At 44.1% G+C, this 23,709-nt stretch overlaps 1 protein-coding gene across 3 annotated transcripts in view; it reads left to right on the top strand.

Moving 5' to 3' along the window:
• The first annotated feature begins 4,699 nt into the window (after positions 1-4,699).
• The window catches only part of ACOT9 (acyl-CoA thioesterase 9), a 39,362-nt gene continuing 20,352 nt past the window's right edge, over positions 4,700-23,709 (top strand). The window contains exons 1-6 of one of the 3 annotated variants that reach the window (XM_054472060.2): positions 4,700-4,899; positions 11,578-11,675; positions 13,227-13,253; positions 14,374-14,419; positions 16,620-16,790; positions 17,042-17,079. In XM_054472060.2, coding sequence (XP_054328035.1) covers positions 4,880-4,899; positions 11,578-11,675; positions 13,227-13,253; positions 14,374-14,419; positions 16,620-16,790; positions 17,042-17,079 — 400 coding nt within the window. In that variant the 5' untranslated portion in view covers positions 4,700-4,879. The remainder of the gene's footprint in view (positions 4,900-11,577; positions 11,676-13,226; positions 13,254-14,373; positions 14,420-16,619; positions 16,791-17,041; positions 17,080-23,709) is intronic. The other 2 variants (XM_063660181.1, XM_054472062.2) reach the window with 2 other exon arrangements.

Genomic DNA, 23,709 nt, shown 5'->3' with positions numbered 1-23,709 from the left:
ATTAATTGGATTAAAAATCATTCCTTGGAGCATTCAAAGTTAAAAAAAATTCCTGTTGACGGACATTTAGATTTGTTTTCTCTTTCTTTCTCCTCCCTCCCTCCCTCTTTCTCTCTCTCTTCCTTCCTTCCTTTCTCTTTCTTTCTTTCTTTCCTTCCTTCCTTCCCTTCCTTCCTTCCCTTCCTTCCTTCCTTTCCTTCCTTTCCTTTCTTTCTTCCTTTCTTGCCTTCTTGCTTTCTTGCCTTTCTTTCTTTCTCTTTCTTTCTTTCTTTTCTCTTTCTTTCCTTCCTTCCTTCTTTCTTTTTCTTTCCTTCCTTCCCTTCCTTCCTTCCTTCCCTTCCTTCCTTCCTTTCCTTCCTTTCCTTTCTTTCTTCCTTTCTTTCTTCCTTTCTTGCCTTCTTGCCTTCTTTCTTTCTCTTTCTTTCTTTCTCTCTCTCTTTCTTTCTTTTCTTTCTTTCCTTTCTTTCCTTTCTTTCTTTTCTTTCTTTCCTTTCTTTCTTTCTTTCCTTCCTTCCTTCCTTCTCTCTTTCTCTCTTTCTCTCTTTCTCTTTCTTTCTCCTTCCTTCCTTCCTCCCTCCCTCCCTCCCTCCCTCCCTCCCTCCCTCCCTCCCTCCCTCCCTCCCTTCCTTCCTTCCTTCCTTCCTTCCTGTCTGTCTCGCTCTGTTGCCCAGGCTAGAACGCAGTGGCATGATCTCAGCTCACTGCAACCTCCACCTCCCAGGTTCAAGTGATTCTCCTGCCTCAACCTCCCAAGTAGCTGGGATAATAGGTGCCTGCCACCAGGCCCCACTAAATTTTTGTATTTTTAGTAGAGATGGGGTTTCACCATGTTGCCCAGGCTGGTTTCGAACTCCTGAGCTCAGGCAATCTGCTCGCCTCGGCCTCCCAAAGGGCTGGGATTACAGGCGTGAGCCACCCCGCCTGGCCTTGTTTTTCTTTTCTTTGGCCATTTCAAACAGTGTTGTTTGAAACAATATTCTTGTGTATGTCCTTGTGTATGGGAGCAAGAATTTGTAGGGTATTTACCTAAGACTGGAATGCTGGGTCACAGGGTATACACGTGTTCAACTTTGTGAAATGGTGCTAACTTGCTCTCCAAAGTGAGCATACCAATTTACAACCTGTACTAGCAGTGAATGGGAATTCTTGGTGCTCTCTGTTATTACCAACAGTTGATATTTTCAGACCTTTTGGTTTTGCTTATCTGATGGGCATGAAATGGCATCTTATCATGGTTTAAATTTGATTAATGTGATAGTGATCTTTTCATATGTTTATTGGCCATATATTTTTCTTCTTCTGTAAAATGCTAACTGATGACTTTTGTCCTTTTTTTCTTTGAGACAGAGTCTTGCTCTGTTGCCCAGCCTAGAGTGTAGTGGCGTGATCTCAGCTCCCTGCAACCTCTGCCTCCCGGGTTCAAGTGATGCTCCTGCCTCAGCCTCCTGAGTAGCTGGGATTACAGGCACCCGCCACCACACTCGGCTAATTTTTTTGTATTTTTAGTAGAGTTGGGGTTTCACCATATTGACCAGGCTCGTCTTGAACTCCTGAGCTCAGGTGATCTGCCTGCTTTGGCCTCCCAAAGTTCCGGGAATACAGATGTGAGCCACCGCGCTGGGCTGACTTTTGTCCATTTTTGATTGTTTTGTTTTTCTTTTTCTTATGCATTTGTAGTAGCCCTTTTATATAATTCATTATTCTAATCCCTCCCCTTTTGTTATTTTTGTTACAGACATGTACTGAATCTGTGGCTAGGATACTTTTTTGTCAATAGTGTCTTTGGTCATATGGAAGTCTTTCAATTTAAAGTAGTCAAGTTTGGCCAGGTGCAGTGGCTCATGCCTGTAATCGCAGCACTTGGGAGGCCGAGGTGGGAGGATCCCTTGAGTCCAGGAGTTTGAGACCAGCCTGGGCAACATGGCAGACCCTGTCTCTACTAAAAATTAAAAAAATTAGTTGAGCATGGTGGTGCACACATGTGGTCCCAGCTACTCAGCAGGCTGAAGTGGGAGGATTCCTTGAGTCCAGTAAATTGAGGATGCAGTGAACTGTGATAGTGCGATTGCACTCTAACCTGGGCAATAGAGTGAGACTCTGTCTCAAAAAAAAAAAAGTCAAATTTATCAATGCATTTTTAACTGAGACTACGTTATTGGGTGCAAGCAAGTTCAAAGTTTTTATATTAATATTTTCATGGTGAATTTTTCCTTTTATCATGTTTGTGCCTCTTTATCTTTAGAGTGGTTTTTTAATCTTTTTTTTAATTTTATTCTATTTTATTTATTTATTTATTTATTTTGAAATGGAGTTTTGCTCTTTTTGCCGTGGCTGGAGTGCAGTGGCACAATCTCAGCTCAGTGCAACCTCCGCCTCCCAGGTTCAAGCGATTCTCCTGCCTCAGCCTCCTGAGTAGCTGGGATTACAGGCACCCACCACCATAGCCAGCTAATTTTTGTATCTTTAGTAGAGGCAGGAGTCTCACCATGTTGGCCAGCCCAGTATTGAACTTCTGACATCAGTTGATCCACTTGCCTCAGCCTCCCGAAGTTCTGGGATTACGGACGTGAGCCACCACGCCCAGCCTTGGTACTCCTTTTCTAAGAAGGTGCTCCGTATCCCCATCTGTACAGTTACAGAAATAGCCGTGTTATTAGATTGTGACCCAGTACTTGGCCATGAGTCTGGGTAAGGGGGTTCCTGGTAAGTCAGGGCAAGGGTTCCTTACCCTGATGCCACAGTTGGCTAGTCCAGGAGTGTGTACCTGATCCAAATTGGACCAATGAATCTCTTCTCAGAACTTTTTTGTACTTGGGCCATAGAAATTTCAGTCAGTCTGTATGTGTGTGGCTGTGGTTGTAAGATGTAAAGTTCAGGAGCTTCTATTGCCATATGGAGAATGTCATTACATAGAGAGAAAAAAGAATGAAGCCAGTATGCAAAGGAAAGCAAAGATAAGCAATAGAGAGAAGGCATCTGCATGGCATTAAGTCCCTGGTTTCAGCTGTTCCAGCCAAAATCGATGGTGCTTATTATGTTGATGAGAATGTGTCTTTATAATTTGGAAATTGATGGAAGGTGACTTGATTGCAGGAAAAACTATAAACTGTACCTACCTATTATACCATTTACAAAAAATTCTCTCTTGTACTTATTTTTTCTCCCTGAGCCTCCTATTGCTTCAAAGAAAAGTTCAAGTAAAAAGAAGAACAAAAATAGTATAATTCAATACAATATTTATTGCCCTCTGTGTTAGGTGTGGTAGAGTATAAAGAAATATGGCTGACCCAAAACCAACAAGACAATCACTGAAAAGGTACAGACAATGTGAACAAAAATGAAGGAGAGATCCTTGTAGGCTAAAAGGGGAGTCTTCCAGATGTGAGATTGATAAAAGCAGGGAAAATTCAGTAGAAAGAGAAAGCCAAAGACCATGCTCCATGTGTAACTCATGAAGTGATTCAAAACAGAAAGCTAGCTTAATTCAAATCAATACATTTTTACTAAGTATGGGGTATTACGAAAAAGCATATGGCCCTTGCCTTTTAGGAAATTGCCATATTTAGAGGCAAAGCAAGACTTGCTTATATTCTCAAAATATCCCCACTCATTACCTTATTTCCCCTTTAAACCGCTTTACCATATTTGAGATCATGTTATTTGCTAACTTGTTTGTTGATTTGTTTTCCTTCCTTACCAACAGGCAAGCCCCTTAAGGGCAGGGATTTTTGTCCTTTTTTCTTTTTGCAACCCCAACCTCTGCGATAGTGCCTCGCACAATGCAAACAGCTCAATAATAATTCATTGAAAGAAATGGAGAATTAGATCATAGGGTGAAATAATCTTAAACTCTCTGGCCTTGAATCTCTCTAGCTCGGCCAAGATGTCAAACATTAGGGGTCAGGCCGAGAAGAGAAGAGGAACAATTTTTTCCTGTTAGGTCAGTGGTTCTTAGCCTTTGGTTACATTAGCCGTCACCTGGGGGCACCTTTAGACATCATCCCGAAGCCCAGACCGCACCCAGGACTAAACTAGAATCTCCAGCCAGTGGGTCTCAAGCATCAGTTTTTTTTTTTTTTTTTTTTTTTTTGAGACAGAGTCTCCTTCTGTCGCCCAAGCTGAAGTGTAGTGGTGCGATCTCGGCTCACCGCAACCTCCGCCTCCCAGGTTCAAGCGATACTCGTGCCTGTCCCCCGAGTAGCTGGGATTACAGGCGTCTGCCACCACGCCTGGCTAATTTTTGTATTTTTAGTAGAGACAGGGTTTTGCCACGTTGGCCAGGCTGGTCTTGAACTCCTGACCTCAGGTGATCTGCCCGCCTAGGCCTTCCAAAGTGCTGGGATTACAGGCGTGAGCCACCGCGCCCGGCCAAGTATCAGTATTTTGTTAAGCTGCCCAGGAGATTCCAATGTGCAGCCAAGGGCAAGAACAGACGGAGCCAAGGCGCGGGGATCAAGGATAAAGGAGACAAGCTCCACTAGGCAGAGCCGGGCCTCTTCTCGACGTCACGCCCTGGCGTTGCTGCGTGGTTCGTTTACTCAACCGAGAATAGACCGGTCCTCGCTCTAGCAACACGACCCGCACAGCTGATTGAGTGGGAAGCTCCGCAGAGGCGGACTCCAGCCTCCAGCCAATGAACGGGTAGGGTCCGCCCGGCACAGCGCGGCCCCGCCCCGGTACAGCGCGGCCCCGCCCCGGCACAGCGCGGCCCCGCCCCCCGGACGCCGCCGTCCCGCCCCCGGACACCGCTGTCCGGCTCCCGGGCTGTCCTCAGCAAGGGCGCGGTCTGGTGCTCGTGCGTCTTTTATCACCTCAGTTTCCCTCCGCCGACTAGCGCGCGGGGCCTGGTTCTCCATCGCGCGCACGGCAGCCTAGCGCAATGAGGCGGGCAGCACTGCGGTAGGTGGCGGGGCGTGGAAGGGGCTGGCAGGGCGGTAGCCTGGGGTGCCACCGTCTTCCCCTAGAGCTTCGGGCTGGCCCCGGCGGAAGAAGTGGGCCACGCATGGGCATTTGGGCTCGATGATAAGGAGCGCTCGCCCACTGTGACTCCGGCCGGACATGAGCCCGCCGGCCTTTGGTTGGGAGAACCTCGCCCCCGCTTTGGTGACTTCTAGCACTGAGTTTGATATTAAAAAGCAAAGCAGCACTTTTAAGGGAGGAAGTTGGGTGTTCCCTAAAATTCCTTTCGCCTTGCTCATCCGGGGTGTGGTTGGTAGCCGCGTTGGGGTAGCCCCTTGTCAGAAAGATAGTATTTGGAGTTCTATGTTACCTCTAGTCCTTCATCCTCCTTTGGAGAACATTTTTAGGATTAAATGCTTGACCTGCTTGGGCTCTGACTTAAGTTTGTTGTAACATTGGCAGAGATTGCAGGGTACCTTTTGGCTCCCAGGACCCTAGGACTGTGCGTCTAGGGCCCTGGTGCCGATTTGAACTTTATCTTTAATGAGCCGCAAAGCCCTTATAAGAGGCTGGGTGCTTTGATTGGGCCACGTGGGTAAGGGAGGATGCCTTTTTGTATATGTAATCTTCCCGGCTGGCACAGTTAAGGCCTGAGGGCCTTAGACTCCAGAGCGTGTCTGGCTCTCCCTAATCCCTTTCACCCGAGCGTGCCAGCCTTTCCAAGTTTTCTGCCTGGCTGCATCCCAGGGGGCTCACACCTGCTCCAGTTTCTGAAGTTATCTCGCTGCCAGTGGGCCTGTCCCCCTGATGTGACTCATAGTGCTTTTGACTCACATTAACCCCATCAGTTCTCTTGGGGGTCCTGGATCTCACTGTTCCTGGGGACTTTGTTTTCAGTTGTAAGGGTTCTGTCTTGTTTATAGTACTTAAAAACAAACAAAAAACCTTTGTTAAACTATTTGAAGACAGACTAAAAGTTATTATGAGAGGGGCCACAGTTGACTTTAGCTTGCAATGTGAAAGGTCTTCTACAAAAGCTCCATGGTCTTGTTCAAGTGCTTTTTCTCATAACCCTGTGTTCCCTTCTTGAAAATTCTATTGAGGCCGGGCGTGGTGGTGCACGACTGTAGTCCCAGCATTTTGGGATGCTGAGGTGGATGGATCACTTGAGGCCAGGAGTTCGAGACCAGCCTGGCCAACATGGCGAAACCCCATCTCTATTAAAAATACAAAAATTAGCCGGGTATGGTGGTGCACGTCTGTAGTCCCAGCTACTTTGGAGGCTGAGGCAGGAGAATCGCCTGAACCGGAAGGCAGAGGTTGCAGTGAGCTGAGATCGTGCCCCTGCACTCCAGCCTTGGCGACACAGTGAGATTCTGTCTCAAACAAAAAACTATTGAACCTTAAGCGGATAATCTTTTAGTGTCTAGTGAGAGGAGGGGTTCACAAATGAATATAGACTGAGATGATTAGGTTCTTTGACTGGTGGGCAACCTTTGTAGCTTCTTTTCTTTTTTAGACTTGCAAGAGGCACCTGACTTTGTTTAGTCTCTAAATAGAGGTTATTTCCTCAGAGTGGAGGGCATATGAGTAGTATTGCCTGTTATTGCACTGCACACTCTTCCTTGCCAACTGCTGTAAGCTTGGGACCCAGGGCTGAGCCAGGGTGACTTTTGTGACTCCCTAGGTGGGCCATGGAGGCCTTGAGTTTCTTGATCTCCTTTGATTGGAAAGGTTCAGTCACAAGGTCCTGGGATTTGAGTGTTGCAAAGGCCTCTCCACAGTAAAGGCCTAGAGGTTTTGCTATAAGTAAGACTCCTGAGGGCTTATCAGGAGATAAGCCAGTAACCTTGAGGTACTGAAGTGTTGAGTATTGATTAAAACCATTCTCCCACCTCCTCCACCTCAGTGCGGGGGGTGTGTGTGTGTGTGTGTGTGTGTGTGTGTGTGTGTGTATGTGTTTGTGTATGTGCATGTCTTGGGGGAGATCGGAAGAACTGGGCTCTATCTGGACTCTGCTGGTGTGCCTATTGACTGGCACTGGGGGAAAGTCATCTGAAATTGGGGCCTCAGTTTCTTAAGGAGGTTGGTTTGAATCAGAATCTTCAAATATAGGGGGATCTGGGGGTATCAAAAAGGGTCTGTGCGCCTCCTGAAATAGTATATACCATTGTGTGTGTGAGCAAAAATGTATTCCAACCCTTCCCACGCCAGCTCGAGGTCCACAGTTTCCATCAGATTATCAGTAAATAGGATACCAAATGTAGTGAAAAGTTACCATTACATGCCAGGTGCGTTGGCTCACGCCTGTAATCCCAGCACTTCGGGAGACCGAGGCAGGCAGATCACTTGAGGTCAGGAGTTCAAAACCAGCCTGGTCAACATGGTGAAGCCCTGTCTGTACTAAAAATACAAAAACTAGCTGGGCATGGTGGTGCACAGCTGTAATCCCAGCTGCTCGGGAGGCTGAGGCAGGAGAATTGCTTGAACTCGGGAGGTGGAGGTTGCAGTGAGCCAAGATGTCGCCACTGCACTCCAGCCTGGGTGACAGTGAGACTGTCTCAAAAAAAAAAAAAAGTTACCATTACCCGAATACTCTTGAATACTATGTTGACAGTATGATATAGATTTATTATTACCAATATGCTATTGGTATAAGCAACATTTTAAAAAAAGTGTTCCAATTATGCCTTTGTTGTGCCACAGGAATGTATTTCCAAATTTCTTAAGGCGGCATGCAAAGCAATGGGGCTCTAGGACCACAATTTTCCAAATAAATTGCCCCAAGTGTTTCTCTGTATTCATTAACTCCCTTCTTTTCTCTCCTTATTTGATTCTATGTTTGGCAGTGGTCCATGATAGTGCCCGGCTTAAGCTATCTTTCCTTTTTTTTTGGAGACAGAGTCTTGCTCTTTTACCCAGGCTGGAGTGCAGTGGTGCGATCATGGCTCACTGCAGCCTCGACCTCCCCGGGGCTCAAGTGATCCTCCCACCTCAGCCTCCTGAGTAGCTGTGACCACAAATGTGCACCACTACGCCTGACTAATATTTTAAAATTTTTTTGTAGAAACGGGATCTCCCTATGTTGCCCACACTGGTCTCAAGTGATCCTCCCGCGTTGGCCTCTCAAAGTGCTGGGATTACAGGCGTGAGCCATTGTGCCCAGCCTGGTTCTTTTTGATCTTTAGCGGAGACTTTGGAGAAGCATGACTTTCTGGAATAATGGTAGCTAGAGTTTTTTGAGGACTTGTCAGTATATTAGACATGCTCTTCTAGATGTGCCGTTCAGGGTTTAATATGTGTTAATTCCTTTATCCTTTTGACAATCCTATGGGATAGGTAGTATTATTATTCCCATTTTACAGATGAGGAAACTGAGGATCAGGGAGGTTAGGTAACTTGTCTAAGGTCACTCAGCTACAAGCAGTATGATCGGGCTCTTTTTTTTTTGAGACAGAGTCTCACTGTGCAGTGGCACGATCTCGGCTCACCGCAGCTTCCGCCTCCTGGGTTGAAGCAATTCTCCTGCCTCAGACTCCCAAGTAGCTGGGACTGCAGGTGCCCACCACCATGCCCAGCTAATTTTCATATTTTTAGTAGAGACAGGGTTTCACCATGTTGGCCAGGCTGGTCTCAAGCTCCTAACCTCAAGTGATACGCCTGCCTTGGCCTCCCAAAGTGTTGGCATTACAGGCATGAGCCACTGCACCCAGCCTTTGGGCTCTTAACCACTATACTGTATTGCCTCTCACACAAGCAGGATGGAATGATTTTCATCCCTCTTCAGAAAATGCTGCTTCTTAGTGTAACAAAACAATTTCTGTGTATGTGTATGTATTCAGGTATGTGAGACTGGTATATAGCTCCTGTTAGTGATGCGTATTCAGTGTATTTAGCCATTCGGAATCAGATCCCATTTCTTATGTTGGATACATTTAACGTATCTATTATAGTTGCTATTAATGTGTTGGGGGTCATGATTTTTTTGCTCTTTCAGCTAATGGTAGCAATAGAAAGGATTAGCTTTTTCCAGTGTGTTCTTTAAAACCAGATATATTCAGTTGTAGAATGCTAGTTTCTTTTTTTGAGATGGAGTCTTGCTCTGTTGCTCAGGCTGGAATGCAATGGGGCCATTTCAGCTCACTGCAACCTCCGCCTCCTGGGTTCAAGTGATTCTGCCTCAGCCTCCAGGGTAGCTGGGACTACAGGTGTGCGCCACCATGCCTGGTTAATTTTTATGTTTTTAGTAGAGATGGGGTTCCACCATGTTGGCCAGGCTGGTCTCGGACTCCTGACCTCAGGTGATCCACCCACCTCGGCCTCCCAAAGTGTTAGGATTACAGGCGTGAGCCACCATGCCTGGCTGCTTGTTTCTGAGATGGAAGAATGAAGGAATACTTACTCTGTTTCCTTCAGTAAGGCATATGAACCTATAGAAGATACATAAAACAAAATAATGAAAAAAAATGGAAAATTCAAATCATGTTCTGAGAAAATCCAGATTAGATGGTCAAAAACAAAAAGACGGCCAGGTGCGGTGGCTCACGCCTGTAATCCCAGCACTTTGGGAGGCCCAGGTGGGCAGATCACAAGGTCAGGAGTTTGAGACCATCCTGGCTAACACGGTGAAACCCCGTCTCTACTAAAAATACAAAAAATTAGCCAGGTGTGGTGGCGGCGCCTGTAGTCCCAGCTGCTCGGGAGGCTGAGGCAGGAGAATGGCATGAACCTGGGAGGCAGAGCTTGCAGTGAACCGAGATCGCACCACTGCACTCCAGCCTGGGCGATAGAGCGAGACTCCGTCTAAAAAAAAAAAAAAAAAAAGACAAATATTAATCTGCATACAAAAGTACAGGAATTGAATATTTATCGTGAAAAAGTGAAGTTAAAATATATAAGAGAGAGGCTTGTTAGCTGTGTGATTGAAGAATAAACAGAGATCCAAAATCCCAAACCCTCCAGCAAGAATTTTGGTCTTAGTGGACCAGCAGGGATTGTGTTGCAACCAAATAAGATGCCTGGTGACTAAGAAGTTCAATTAGCCAATGAGCATGTGCTCATATTTCTGTGTTCTGTGCAATTAGATGATTTGACTTGGTGAAAGGATAAGGATTTGTTCTAACAGCACAGTGTCAAAACTGCATGTAGATTTTACAGAATACTGTAAATACTGAGAGGCTTTCTCTGAATGCTGTCATTCAGAAGAGAAACCTATAGTAGCTTGGTCTCTAAAGAAAACTAAAAATATCTCTTTTTTTTGTTCTTAGTCATTGCTTATTCCCACATTAGGTAGTGAGAATTTACTAGTAAATTGAACTAGAATGAGTGACAGTATCTGGGGTTCTGGTTTTTGTTTGTTTGTTTTGTTTTTGTTTTTGTTTTGAGACAGAGTCTCGCTCTGTCGCCCAGGCTGGAGTGTAGTCGCGTGTTCTCGGCTCACTGCAACCTCCGTCTCTTGGGTTCAAGCGATTTTCCTGCCTCAGCCTCACAAGTAGCTGGGATTACAGGTGCCTGCCACCATACCCAGCTAATTTTTGGATTTTTAGTACAGACAGGATTTCACCATGTTGGCCAGGCTGGTCTCGAACTCCTGACCTCAAGTGATCCATTTGCCTTGGCTTCCCAAAGTGCTGGGATTACAGGCATGAGCCACCACGCCTGGCCTGCGGGGTTCTTGACCTATTCAGTGCCTTGCCTTCTTCAACTGTGCTCTCGCAGATCAGTTTATTAATCTGTAATATTGCCTGTGTGCTACCCCTGACATAATATTGTGTGATTAGGAGTCAACACTTAAGCGATAATGAATCAAAATCAACTTATTTTGGGAGAGTAGGTTAGGCACATTTAGGTAGACAGCTTTTATTTTTTATTTTGTTGAAGCAGGGTCTCACTCTGTTGCCTAGGCTGGAGTGCAGTGGTGCAATCTTGGCTCACTGCAGCCTCGACCTCCTGGGTTCAAGTGATCCTCCCACCTGAGCCTCTTGAGTAGCTGGGATCACAGGTGCATGCCTCCACGCCTGGCTAATTTTTGTATTTTTTGTAGAGGTGGGGTTTTGCCATGTTGCCCAGGCTGGTCTTGAACTCCTGGGCTCAACCTATCTACCTGCCTCAGCCTCCCAAAGTGCTGGGATTACAGGCCTGTGCCACCGTGGCCAGTAGATAGCTTTTATTTTATTGTGTTGGGACTCTAGAAAATTTCTGCGTAAGTTAAATAAATACTTTCTTTGCATCTGGAAAGGGCTAATTCAGTTTTCAAAGTTTACTTTATAATTGGGTTTATCTTATTTATTGAGGAAATATGGTGTGATAATAAAGAACAGAATAAATTGTTCGTAATGAGTTTGCTCAATTGTTTACCAAATCGATTATGGACTTCTGAAACTAATAAAATAGAAAGACCAATAATAAATCCATTAAACCTAGTTGCCATCTTTTATTTATTTTGTAGATAATTACCTAATTGGTCTCTGCTCTCAAGAAATGTTTACTCTAGTGGGAGAGATGATTTATGGAGTGGCCTCATGAAAACGTACATACACTTGTGAAACAACTACAGACTCCTACAAGACAATATATACTAAGGGTGATATGGCCAGATACTCTGGGAGGAGGGCAGGTCTTAAGGGTTGCCAGGGAAGAAGCTGTGGAATCTACTCTGTGTTTTATCTTGTTTTATAGGCTTTCTGCCTTGGGCAAGGGGCAGGTTACTCCTGGAAGAGGACTGACCCAAGGACCCCAGAACCGCAAGAAACAGGGAATCTTCCACATTCATGAAGGCAAGCATGGTGTCTCTGTTTTATGCCTATGTGGTAAAAAACCTTGTTTTACTTTTATTTGAAAGGTATATAGAGTGATAGTTTAGAGCAAATGAGGCATATTAAAGGTAGATCTTTCATAAACATTTCATTGACAAAATGACCAGGATAGCTGCATAATATTAATAGCTTCAGGTAGAAGTCACATTCAGATTTTGAACTATTGTTCCTGGGAGCCTTGAGGACTGAACTCTTTTAGTTAGGCGATTTCCACTTCCTGTGTGTAGGTTCTGAAGGCATGGAAAAAAAGAGATGGGCCCATTAGTTGTACCAAGTAAACACTCCTAGTCCATAGTTATGTTCGAGGGATCCTGTTAGTCCATGCTTAATTAAAGTTAATTTCAATTACCAATATGATATGTAAACTATGGATTGTCTTTATTAAACTAGGAGTATTCATTATAATTAAAATTGTGGCTTTTTTAAAGGGTCCAAATAAATTTATATTATGTGTGTATATAAATATATATGTAGGTAAAATTTAAAATTTTTTCCTTCTTGGCCGTCAGTACTTGCCTCTCTTCTTACACTGATTAAGCTAGTAGTAATTATTTTATGTCAGTGAGCATCAATAGTCCATGTACTATTTGAGGTACTTTCTGTCCATTCTTTTTTTTTTTTTTTTTTTTTGAGATGGAGTCTTGCTCTGTCGCCCCAGGCTGGAGTGCAGTGGCAGGATCTCAGCTCACTGCAACCTCTGCCTCCCTAGTAGCTAGGATTACAGGCATGCTCCACCATGCCCAACTAATTTTTGTATTTTTAGGAGAGACGGAGTTTTGCCATGTTGGCCAGGCTGGTCTCGAACTCCTGGCCTCAAGTAATCTGCCTGTCTTGGCCTCCCAAAGTGCTGGGATTACAGGTGTGAGCCACCGTGCCTGGCCTGTTCATTCTTTTTTTTGAGATGAAGTCTCACTCTGTCGCATAGGCTGGAATGCAGTGGTGGGATCTTGGCTTACTGCAACCTCTGCCTCCCAGGTTCAAGCGATTCTCTGCCTCAGCCTCCCGAGTAGCTGGGATTACAGGCGCCCACCATGCCAGGCTAATCTTTGTATTTTTAGTAGAGATGGGGTTTCACCATCTTGGCCAGGCTGGTCTTGAACTCCTGACCTCATGATTCACCCACCTCGGCCCCGTCCATTCTTTTATTCAAGGAACGTAGGAGGAAAAAATAAAAAATAAGACTAAGTTACTAATGGTTGTTGTTTGCAGTTCTCTAACATTTAATTGTAATTATACACCAAATTTATGGTGTGTCCATAATTGTTTGATAGAAAAATCAACCATTTTTCATGAAAGTTAAAATGCATGTTCATATAAATCATATTTGGTTTTGATCAGTTAGTTATTGAAGGACCGAGGATTGCTATAGTTAATTTCCTATAACTGGAATGTATATTTTGAAGTGCTAGGAAAAACACATAAACTCAACACAGTATTTGAAATACTACAGATTTATCTTTTAGTTTCAAATTATTGCTGGTTCTCTAATTGATTTTCCCTTTATTCATATAGCATGTTCACCTATACATGTGAATCATGGTGTGTGTGGTAATTAGTATCAGCTTTTCTTTTAAGAGCTTAAATTTTGTAAGCACTAATATATGCTTGCACTTTTGGGCAGTGGCATTAACTAAAATTGCATTCTTTGCCTTAGCTTGATGTAAGTCTTTGCTTCATTTTTCTGGCTTAAACTTTTCTAACAACTAGGAGACTATAAATATATGAGAAATTAATTATAATGAGACTCAGATTTGGATATTAGTATTAGTCTCTGAACTAAGTAATTTGATCTGATACTGCGTATAAGAAGATAGGTGGGGGCCAGGCACGGTGGCTCACACCTGTAATCCCAGCACTTTGGGAGGCTGAGGCAGGTGGATCACCTGAGGTCAGGAGTTCAAGACCAGCCTGACCAACATAGTGAAACCCCATCTCTACTAAAAATACAAAATTAGCCGGGCATGGTGATGCCTGCCTGCAATCCCAGCTACTCGGGAGGCTGAGGCAGGAGAATCACTTGAACCCGGGAGGTGGGGGTTGCAGTGAGCTGAGATCGTGCTATTGCACTCCAGGCTGGGCAACAAGAGCGAAACTCTGTCTCAAACAAAACAAAACAAAACTACAAAAATTAGCCAGGTGTGGTGGCACAGCGCCTGTAATCCCAGCTACTTGGGAGACTGAGGCAGGAGAATCGCCTGAACCCGGGAGGTGGAGGATGCAGTGAGCCGAGATTGTGCCACCGAACTCTAGCCTGGGTGACAGAGTGAGACTCTGTCTCAAAAAAAAAAACAACAAAAAAGAAGATAGGTGGGAGTCCTGTTCATATCTCCATCATAATGGCTCTTATTGGCTAACACTGATACAGCCCCGTTAAGTGAATAATTGAAGTTATCCTTTTTTGTTTGTTTATATAAACCCTAGTGATTGGCACAAAGGTATTCATTTGTGCACTAAAGAGACAGTATAGTTCTTTCAGGTTTTTAGGGAGCAGAGGCTTGATCCTGTCCCTGAGCTGTTTGTTGTGGCATTAAATGGAAATCTATGGATCTTTAAATCTTTTGAGTGCATGAATTGCTTTTTGTAGTTCTTGAGCTCACTGCCATAATCCGTTTCTCATATTTCTTTGTTTCATGGAATGACCTCTTTATTTTTGTTTCAGTTCGAGATAAGTTGCGGGAGATAGTAGGAGCATCCACAAACTGGAGGTATGCATCTTTGTTTTCATTCATTCTTTTCATCCCCAAGGTGTTACACTAGGCTGTATTTAGGCTCAGTTGATGGTCTCACAGTGGGGATGGGGAGCCCTGTGTTCAGAGATAGGTTGAGAAGTATTTTGCTTGGGGGAGAAGGTCAGCATTTCAACATACTCATCAGATGACACCTCATTGTCATGAAAGAAGGTGATTTACGTATATTCTGCATTTTCAAAGTGCATTTAGATGTATATTACTTCACTGATTCTCATAACAAAACTTGTGACGTGCTTACGACATATGTTCCTGTTCCTTTTTTTACACATGAAACTGAAACTCAGAGATTGAATGATTAAATGTCAGGGTTTGGGACTTGAACCCAAGTCTCTAAGTTTCTCTGTTTCATGCAGCTTGACTCCTTTATTGCTTCTTTTCAATTCAAAATTAGTCAGGACTCCCATATTGAATCTCGCAATATTTCCTTGTTGTAAAGTAGGATCATGTCCCTCTTGGTGTACAGAATTTTGAGGCTAAAATGAGATAGAAAAAACACGAGCGATCACTAGATATATAATAATCTATTGTTGGTATAGAAATCATCTAATGACTTATTTTTAAATTCTTTATACAAAAATTTCAATTTACTAAAAGGTAGAAAGAATGAATACCTGTGTACCCACCACCTGGATTCAACACTTATTAATATTTTGCCAAATTTTCCAATATACACATATTGCCTGAACCATTTCTAAGTAAATTATAGACACCACGACACTTCAGCGTGCATCTCCAGTAAATATTTTATAAAACCAGCTTTCGCTTATCTCCAACAAATAAGACATTCTCTCATGTAATCAAATTGACAGCAATTCCTTGCTAGTATATTACTCATCCATAGTCACATTTCCTCAACTGTTACCATTTTTTTTAATAGATTACTCCTTTTAACAAAAATGTTTTTATAGCTGTTTAAAAAACATCAAGATCCAATAAAGGATTGCATGTTGCATCTGGTGGTTATGACTCTTTAGTCTCCCCTAATCTAGAGTAATGGATAATCATCCTTCCCCTATTCTTTCCACACGAGCTTGACTTTAAGGAAGCCAAGCCATTTGTCTTGAGAATGTTCCACATTCTGGATTTACTGATGTCATTTAACTCATTCCTCTATCTCCTGTAGTTTTTGTAGGGTAAACATGTCTGGAAATAATACTTTATAAGTTAAGCTTAGAAAGACATCTTAGCTAATGTTCTTATCAACGTTGTCGTTCCATATCCCCTTGTCTTTCTTTTCTCTTCCACCTTAATCTTCTCTTCTTTTTCTTCCCTTTCTGTCTCCTTTTCATGTTCTGTTCTTCTTTACCTTTTGTTTTGCCTTCCATTCTTCCTTTGGATATAGTCCATTTTCCCTCCTCTGTCTCTCTTTCCTGAAATTGAAGGCAGAGAGAGAGAGAGAACTGGGGCTCAAAGAATCCGAGAACTGTCAGGTGAGAAATGGGAATATAAAGTAGAGTGGCCAAGCCATTCTTTAGCATATATTTATATATATATATATATATATATATATATATATATATATATATATACTATTTTGTCCATCTCTCTGAATTTTTAATTTATTTTCAAATATTCTGGTCTTTGAGTAAACTTTTTGATAAGGGTAAATATATGGCTCATTTGGGTGTATCTATATCACTTTTAAGTTTTCTTTTTTTTTTTTCCTTGAGACAGTCTTGCTCTGTTGCCCAGGCTGGAGCGCAGTGGTGTGATCTTGGCTCATTGCAACCTCCACCTCCCGCGTTCAAGCAATTCTCCTGCCTCAGCCTACCAAGTAGCTGGGATTACAGGTGCCCACCACCACGCCTGGCTAATTTTTTGTATTTTTACTAGAGACAGAGTTTTGCCATGTTGGCCAGGCTGGTCTCGAACCCCTGACCTCATGTGATCCACCCACCTTGGCCTCCCAAAGTGCTGGGATTACAGGCGTGAGACACTGCACCTGGCCTTAAGAATGTTTTTAAGCTTGAGAAATGATACCGGAAATGATCAATTTCACCAAGTGGCGGGTGGGAAGGGAGGGAAGGAAGAGAAGGTGAAAGTAGGCCCAGACCTTCTTTTTCCTCCTTTGATGGTATCTTACTGGCCTATGTACCACTGGAATTGTAGGCTAGAACTGCTCTTGTTTTATGAATCCTGCATCCTTTCTTCTCAGAGACCATGTGAAGGCAATGGAAGAAAGGAAATTACTTCATAGTTTCTTGGCTAAATCACAGGATGGACTGCCTCCTAGGAGAATGAAGGACAGTTATATTGAAGTTCTCTTGCCTTTGGGCAGTGAGCCTGAATTACGAGAGAAATATTTGACTGTTCAAAACACTGTAAGGTAAAACAGTGCTATTTTTATGTATTCATTTTTATTTCCTTGTTTTATAACAATTTTGAAATATAATTCACACACCATACAATTCGCCTGTTTAAAGTGTACAATTCCATGGTTTTGATATATTTAGAGAGTTGTGCATCCATCACCACAATCAATTTTAGAACATTTTCATCACCCTAAAGTGTGTTATTTATTTTTAAAGGGAGACCAACATGATTTGCATTTAATTCACTGTTCGCTTTATTTCACAGATTTGGCAGGATTCTTGAGGATCTTGACAGCTTGGGAGGTACTGGTATTATTTTAGTCTTTCTAATAGATACCTACAGATATACACTGAATTCTGTGACTGGAAAGGGCTCTTTTATTCTTTAACCTGCACAGATGGTGATATTCTAAAGTGCACAAAAAAAGAAGGACATCGGCTGGGCGTGGTGGCTCACGCCTGTAATCCCAGCACTTTGGGAGGCTGAGGCAGGTGGATCATTTGCGGTTGGGAGTTTGAGACCAGCCTGACCAACATGGAGAAACCCCGTCTCTACTAAAAATACAAAATTAGCCAGTTGTGGTGGTGGGCGCCGTAATCCCAGCTACTTGGGAGGCTGAGGCAAGAGAATCACTTGAACCTGGGAGGCAGAGGTTGCGGTGAGCCAAGATCGTGCCATTGCACTCCAGCCTGGGTAACAAGAGTGAAACTCCATCTCCAAAAAAAAAAAAAAAAAAAAAGGGCATCTACTACTTCTGAATTGTCATAATTTTTTTCTTATAAATGTAGATTCCTATTTAATGGAGGTATAGTCTGAATAATCTTTCTTACTAGTAACTTTAAAAAAAGAAAGTCTTAAACTTACAGAAAAGTTGCAAATACGGTATAAAGAATTTTTCTGTCACCAGGCGCGGTGGCTCATGCCTGTAATCCCAGCACTTTGGGAGGCTGAGGCAGGCAGATCACAAGGTCAGGAGATCGAGACCATCCTGGCTAACATGGTGAAGCCCCGTCTCTACTAAAAATACAAAAAATTAGCCGGGCGTGGTGGCATGTGCCTGTAGTCCCAGCTACTCAGGAGGCTGAGGCAGGAGAATCACTTGAACCTGGGAGGCGGAGGTTGCAGTGAGCCGAGATCGCGCCGCTGCACTCCAGCCTGGGCGACAGAGTGAGATTCTGTCTCAAAAAAAAAAAAGAAAAAAAATTTTTTTTTGTCCCTGAATTATGTGAGAATAAGCGGCTGACATGATGCCACATCACCCCCAAATATTTGAATATGTCTTTCCTACAAACAAGGATGTTCTACGTAACTACAAAAGAACCATAAAAAATCAGGAAATTAACACTGATGTATCATACTGTCTAATCCTGAGGTCCCATTCAACTTTTGCCAGTGGTCCTTCGTAGCAGAAGGATCCAGTTCTGAATCATATATTGATTTAATTGTCATGTCAGGACTAGTTCCTTAATCTTTGTTTGACTTTCGTGACTTTGACATGGTTCTTTTGTGTATTGTCCCTCAATTTGGGTCTGTGTGATGCTTCCTCATGATTAGCTTTAGGTTATGCATCTCTGGCAGGAATGTCACAGAAGGGATGCTCTGTTCTTATTGTATCCTATCAAGTGGTGCATGGTTTTGATTTGTCTCATTACTGATGATATCAGCTTTGCTTACTGGATGACAATGATGTCTGCCACTGTTCTTCACTGTAAAGTTACTCTTTTCCCCTTGTAATTAATAAGTACCTTATGTGGGGGGGGGTGGCAGGTAACTTTGAGACCTTCATCAGGCTTTCAACTCATTATTTTTAAATCAGTATGGACTCAGGAATTCCTATGTTACTGAATGGACTATAATATGATACTATCATCTATTTGATGTTCACATGGTCCCAGGAGTGTCCCAGTCCCTTCAGGCTAGCTTCTGTGTGGTTTTCTTTGATGTATCCCCATTATTCTTTGAGCACTTTCTCACTTTCTGGCACAATAAGATATTCTAGGCTCATCTTATACTTTTCCCTGCCCCAGTCCTAGAATCACCCACATCTCCAAGGAGCCCTTTTTTGAAATGGAGAATGATATTTTGAAGTGGAGGATGATATTTTGAAATGGAGATATGTGCATTGGGAGTGGTCATTGCTCCTGGGTATCACTGCTCCCATACCCTCTTAGCGGAGGAGCTGGGAAATATATGTGCATATACATACATATATGTTATTTTTAAATCTTTGTACAGATGTATGTATGAAAACCATGGGATCGCACTGATAGCTCTATTTCCAGTTCAGCCACCACAGGGTTCATTTTCATTCTCATTTCCTTCCTTTCTATATTTGTCATTCCCTTCTCCAACTGGCTCCATTCTCCTTAATATATTGACTTATTTAATCAGTTCCCCTGTATGTGACCAATTTTCTATGGCTGCCACCCCTCATGCATCACGGATGCTCCCCTCACCTCACCTGGGCTCTGGTACCCCATACCAGGTCCCCCTCTGCAGGCTCACCCTCTTCATTGTGCTCAAGCTGTGACACGTTCTGCCATCACTCTTGCAGCCTCTCTGCAAGGATGTCCTCCTCACCCTGCTTGGACGCCAGCACCCTACTCTAGGCTACCTTACTTGCTCCCACCTAATGATATTTGGGCTGAATGGTTGGGAAAGGGTCTGAAAAAAGGTTCTAATATATTTTTTAAAAAACTATTTTTTTATAGAGACGGGGTCTCCCTGTGTTGCCCAGGTTTTTCGTGAACTCCCGGGCTCAAAGGATCCTCCTGCCTCAGCCTCCTAAAGTTCTGATTACAGGTGTGAGCTGCCGTGCCTGGCCTTTTTTTTTTTTTGAGACAGAGTCTCACTCTTGTTGCCCAGCCTGGAGTGCAGTGGTCTGATCTTGGCTCACTGCATCTTCCGCCTCCTGGGTTCAAGCGATTCTCCTGCCTCAGCCTCCTGAACAGCTGGGATTACAGGTGCCCGCCATCACGTCTGGCTAATTTTTTATTTTTAGTAGAGACGGGGTTTCACCATGTTGGCCGGTTTGGTCTCGAACTCCTGACCTCAGGTGATCTGCCCGCCTCGGCCTCTCAAAGTGCTGGGATTACAGGTGTGAGCCACCACGCCAGGCCCTAACTTTTAAAATATAGATACAAGCTTGTTGTTAAGCTTACACCTAAAAACTACTTTTCTCTAGATTAAATAAACCCAGTTAAAAATTCTTGGCTGGGCACAGTGGCTCACACCTGTAATCCTTGCACTTTGGGAGATCGAGGCAGGAGGATCGCTTGAGGCCAAGACTTTGAGACCAGCCTGGGAAACATAGTGAGTCCCCATCTCTACAAAACCCAAAAAATTAGCTGGGCATGGTGGCACGCGCTAGTAATTCCAGCTACTCAGGAGACTGAGGTGGGAGGATTGCTTCAGCCCAGGAAGTTGAGGCTGCAGTGAGCTGTGGTGACACCACTGCACTACAGCCTGGTTGACCTTGGTTTGCTTAGGTGTCCTTATATACACAAACTCCCCTGCCACTACCCTCTTTCTTGCTCATTAACTTCTGTTGATGGCCAGTCCCTTTAACCTGTTCACTTGATTCTATTCCTTCTATTTCTTCAAGGAACTGCCTTATCACTTGGCTTTCTCCCTCATTTCCTGAGCCTTTTCTCAACTTCACTTTTCCCTCAAGTTATAAACATATTCAAGGTTCTTCCATCTTAAAATGAAAAATAGGCCAGGCAGAGTGGCTTACGCCTGTAATCCTAGCACTTTGGGAGGCCGAGGCGGGTGGATCACTTGAGGCCAGGAGTTCGAGACCAGCCTGGGCAACATGGTGAAACCCCGTCTCTACTAAAACTACAAAAAGTAGCCGGGCGTGGTGGTGCGTGCCTGTAATCCCAGCTACTTGGGAGGCTGAGGCATGAGAATCGCTTGAACCTGGGAGGCAGAGGTTGCAGTGAGCTGAGATTGTGCCACTGTACTCCAGCCTGGACAACAGAGCGAGACTCTGTCTCAAAAACACAAAAATTAGCCGGGTGTAGTGGCGTGTGCCTGTAGTCCCAACTACTCAGGAGGTTGAGGCAGGAGAATGCCTTGAACCCGGGAGGTAGAGGCTGCAGTGAGCTGAGATCACACCACTGCACTCAAGCCTGGGTGACAGAGTGAGACTGTCTCAAAAAAAAAAAAAAGATAAGTAAAAAATCCTCTTTCCTTATAACACCTCACACTTTCTTCCTTACTTCATGGTTCACTTTCTGAAAAGAACCGGGAAAATCACCTGCTCTCATTGCCTCTTTATGCTAACTTCCTGTTAATTAAATATTTCCCGGTCGGCTGTGTTCCGGCTTCTGCTCCTCCACGCCATTGAATCTGCTCTTGCCAAGCTCGCCATTGGCCCCTTTACACAGTTGAATGGATACTTTTCAGGGCTGACCTGACCCCTCTGTGGCTTCTTATATCGTCCAGCCCATCCTTGGGCTTTGGTGACATTTCCTTCTGCTTCTCTGGCTGCTCTTTTGTAGTCCCCTTTGTAGGTTCCTCTTTTTCTGTTGATCCCTTAAATGTAGGTTATCCCCAGGGTTTTGTCTTCTGCCCTTTCAAAAAATGATTATTTTTTGAATTTATTTTATTTTATTTTGCTTATTTATTTTTTTTGAGCTGGAGTTTCGCTCTTTTTGCCCAGACTGGAGTACAATGGCGTGATCTCGGCTCACTGCATCCTCCATCTCCCAGGTTCAAGTGATTCTCCTGCCTCAACCTCCCATGTAGCTGGGATAACAGGCATACACCACCACGCCCGGCTAATTTTTTGTATCTTTAGTAGAGACGGGGTTTCACCATGTTGGTCGGGCTGGTCTCGAACTTCTGACCTCAGGTGATCCACTCGCCTTGGTCTCCCAAAGTGCTGGGATTACAGACGTGAGCCACTGCACCCGGCCTTTTGAATTTTATAATTTGTTCATATTAATTAAATTTTAAGGCATTTTAAAATTTAACAATGAAAATTGTTAAATCTTTTAAAATTATTTATTTAGTTTTTGAGACAGGGTCTCACTCTGTCACCCAGGCTGGAGTGCAGTGGCGTGATCACAGCTCACTGTAGCCTCGACCTCCTGGCTCAAGCAGTCCTCCTGCCTTAGCCTCCTGAGTAGCTGAGACTACAGGTGCACACCACCATACCCGGCTAATTTTTTTTGATTTTTAGTAGAGACAAGGTCTGCCATGTTGCCCAGGCTGGTCCCAAACTCCTGGACTCAAGGGATCCCCCCACCTCGGCCTCCCAAAGTGTTGGGATTACAGGCGTGAGCCACAGCGCCCAGCCCTATTTTTTTAGTTGAGGTTAAAATATAAAATTTACCATCTTTATCTTTTTTTTTGAGACAGAGTCTCACTCTGTCACCTAGACTGGAGTGCAGTGGCACCATCTCGGCTCACTGTAACCTCTGCCTCTCGAGTTCAAGCAATTCTCCTGCCTCAGTTTTTGAAGTAGCTGGGATTACAGGCATCTACGACAACACTCGGCTAATTTTTGTATTTTTAGTAGAGATGGGGTTTTGCCGTGTTGGTCAGGCTGGTCTCAAACTCGTGACCTCAGGTGATCCCCCCACCTCGGCCTCCCAAAGTGCTGGGATTACAGGTGTGAGCCACCGCACCTGGCCCATCTTTATCATTTTTAAGTGTACCGATCAGTGGTAAAAACTAAATTTATATTACGTTTTCCTCCGTCTCTTCTCTACCCTTCCCTTCTGCCCTTTTTTGGGTTGACATTGCAGATTCTCTATAAACTCATCTGCTCCCAGTGTTTCAGTTGCTATCAGTATGCTGAATACTTATGAAGCTACATTTTCTGGCCTGCTTTTCTGAGTTTCAATCAATTTTTCCTCTTAGCTAGTAGATTTATTTTTCTTTTTTAGAGACAGGCTCACTCTGTGGCCCGGGCTGTAGTGCAATGGTAAAATCATAGCCTACTGCAACCTTGAACTTGCGGGCTCAAGTGTTCCTTCTGCCTCAGCCTCCTGAGTAGCTGGGACTATAGGCACACTGCACCATGCCTGGTTAATTTGTTTCGTGTTTTTGGAATAGGGTCTTGCTCTGTCACCCAGGCTGGAGTCCAGTGGTGCGATCACCGCTCACTGTATCCTCGACATCTTGGGCTCAAACATCCTCCCATCTCAGCCTCTCAAGTAGCTGGGACCACAGGCACACGCCACCATGCCTGGCTAATTTTTGTATTTTACTGTAGAGACGGGATCTCACCATGTTGCCTTGGCTGGTCTGGAACTCCTGGGCTCAAGTGATCCATCTGCCTCTGTCTTCCAAAGTGCTGGGATTACAGGCTTGATCCACCATGCCTGGCCTAATTTTTAAAGTTTTTTGTAGAGACAGGGGTCTCACTCTGTTGCCCAGGCTGGTCTCAAGCTCTGGGCTCACGTGATCCTCCTGCTATGGCCTTCCAAAGCCCTAGGATTACAGGTGTGAACAACTGTGCCCTGCCCAATACCTTCATTTGGATGTGCCATAGGCTCTTCAAATTCAACACATTGAAAATGGCCCATTCTTTTCTTCCTATGTCCTCTTTTTATTTTGAGACAGAGTCTTACTCTGTTGTTCAGGCTGGAGTGTAGCAGCATGATCATGGCTAACTAAAGCCTTGACCTCCTGGGCTCAAGCAATCCTCCTACCTGTGTCCTGAGTAGCTGGGACTGCAGGCATGTGCCACCACAGCTGGCTAACTTTTGTGTTTTTGGTAGAGATGACGTCTCTGCTGTGTTGCCTGGGCTGGTCTTGAACTCCTAGGCTCAAGTGATCCTCCTGCCTTGGCCTCTGAAAGTGTTGGGATTACAGGCGTGAGCCACTGTGCCCTGTCTGTGTTCTCTTTTTCAGTGACTAGTACACCATGCTTACCTATGCAAGCTAGAAAACTGAATTTATTCAAGTCTTGTCAGGTT

Source organism: Pongo pygmaeus, chromosome X (assembly GCF_028885625.2).
Source record: "Pongo pygmaeus isolate AG05252 chromosome X, NHGRI_mPonPyg2-v2.0_pri, whole genome shotgun sequence".
In the NCBI taxonomy this organism is placed as follows: domain Eukaryota; kingdom Metazoa; phylum Chordata; class Mammalia; order Primates; family Hominidae; genus Pongo; species Pongo pygmaeus.
Note: the sequence above shows the minus strand (reverse complement) of the source record. Positions and strands in the feature narration are given on the sequence as shown.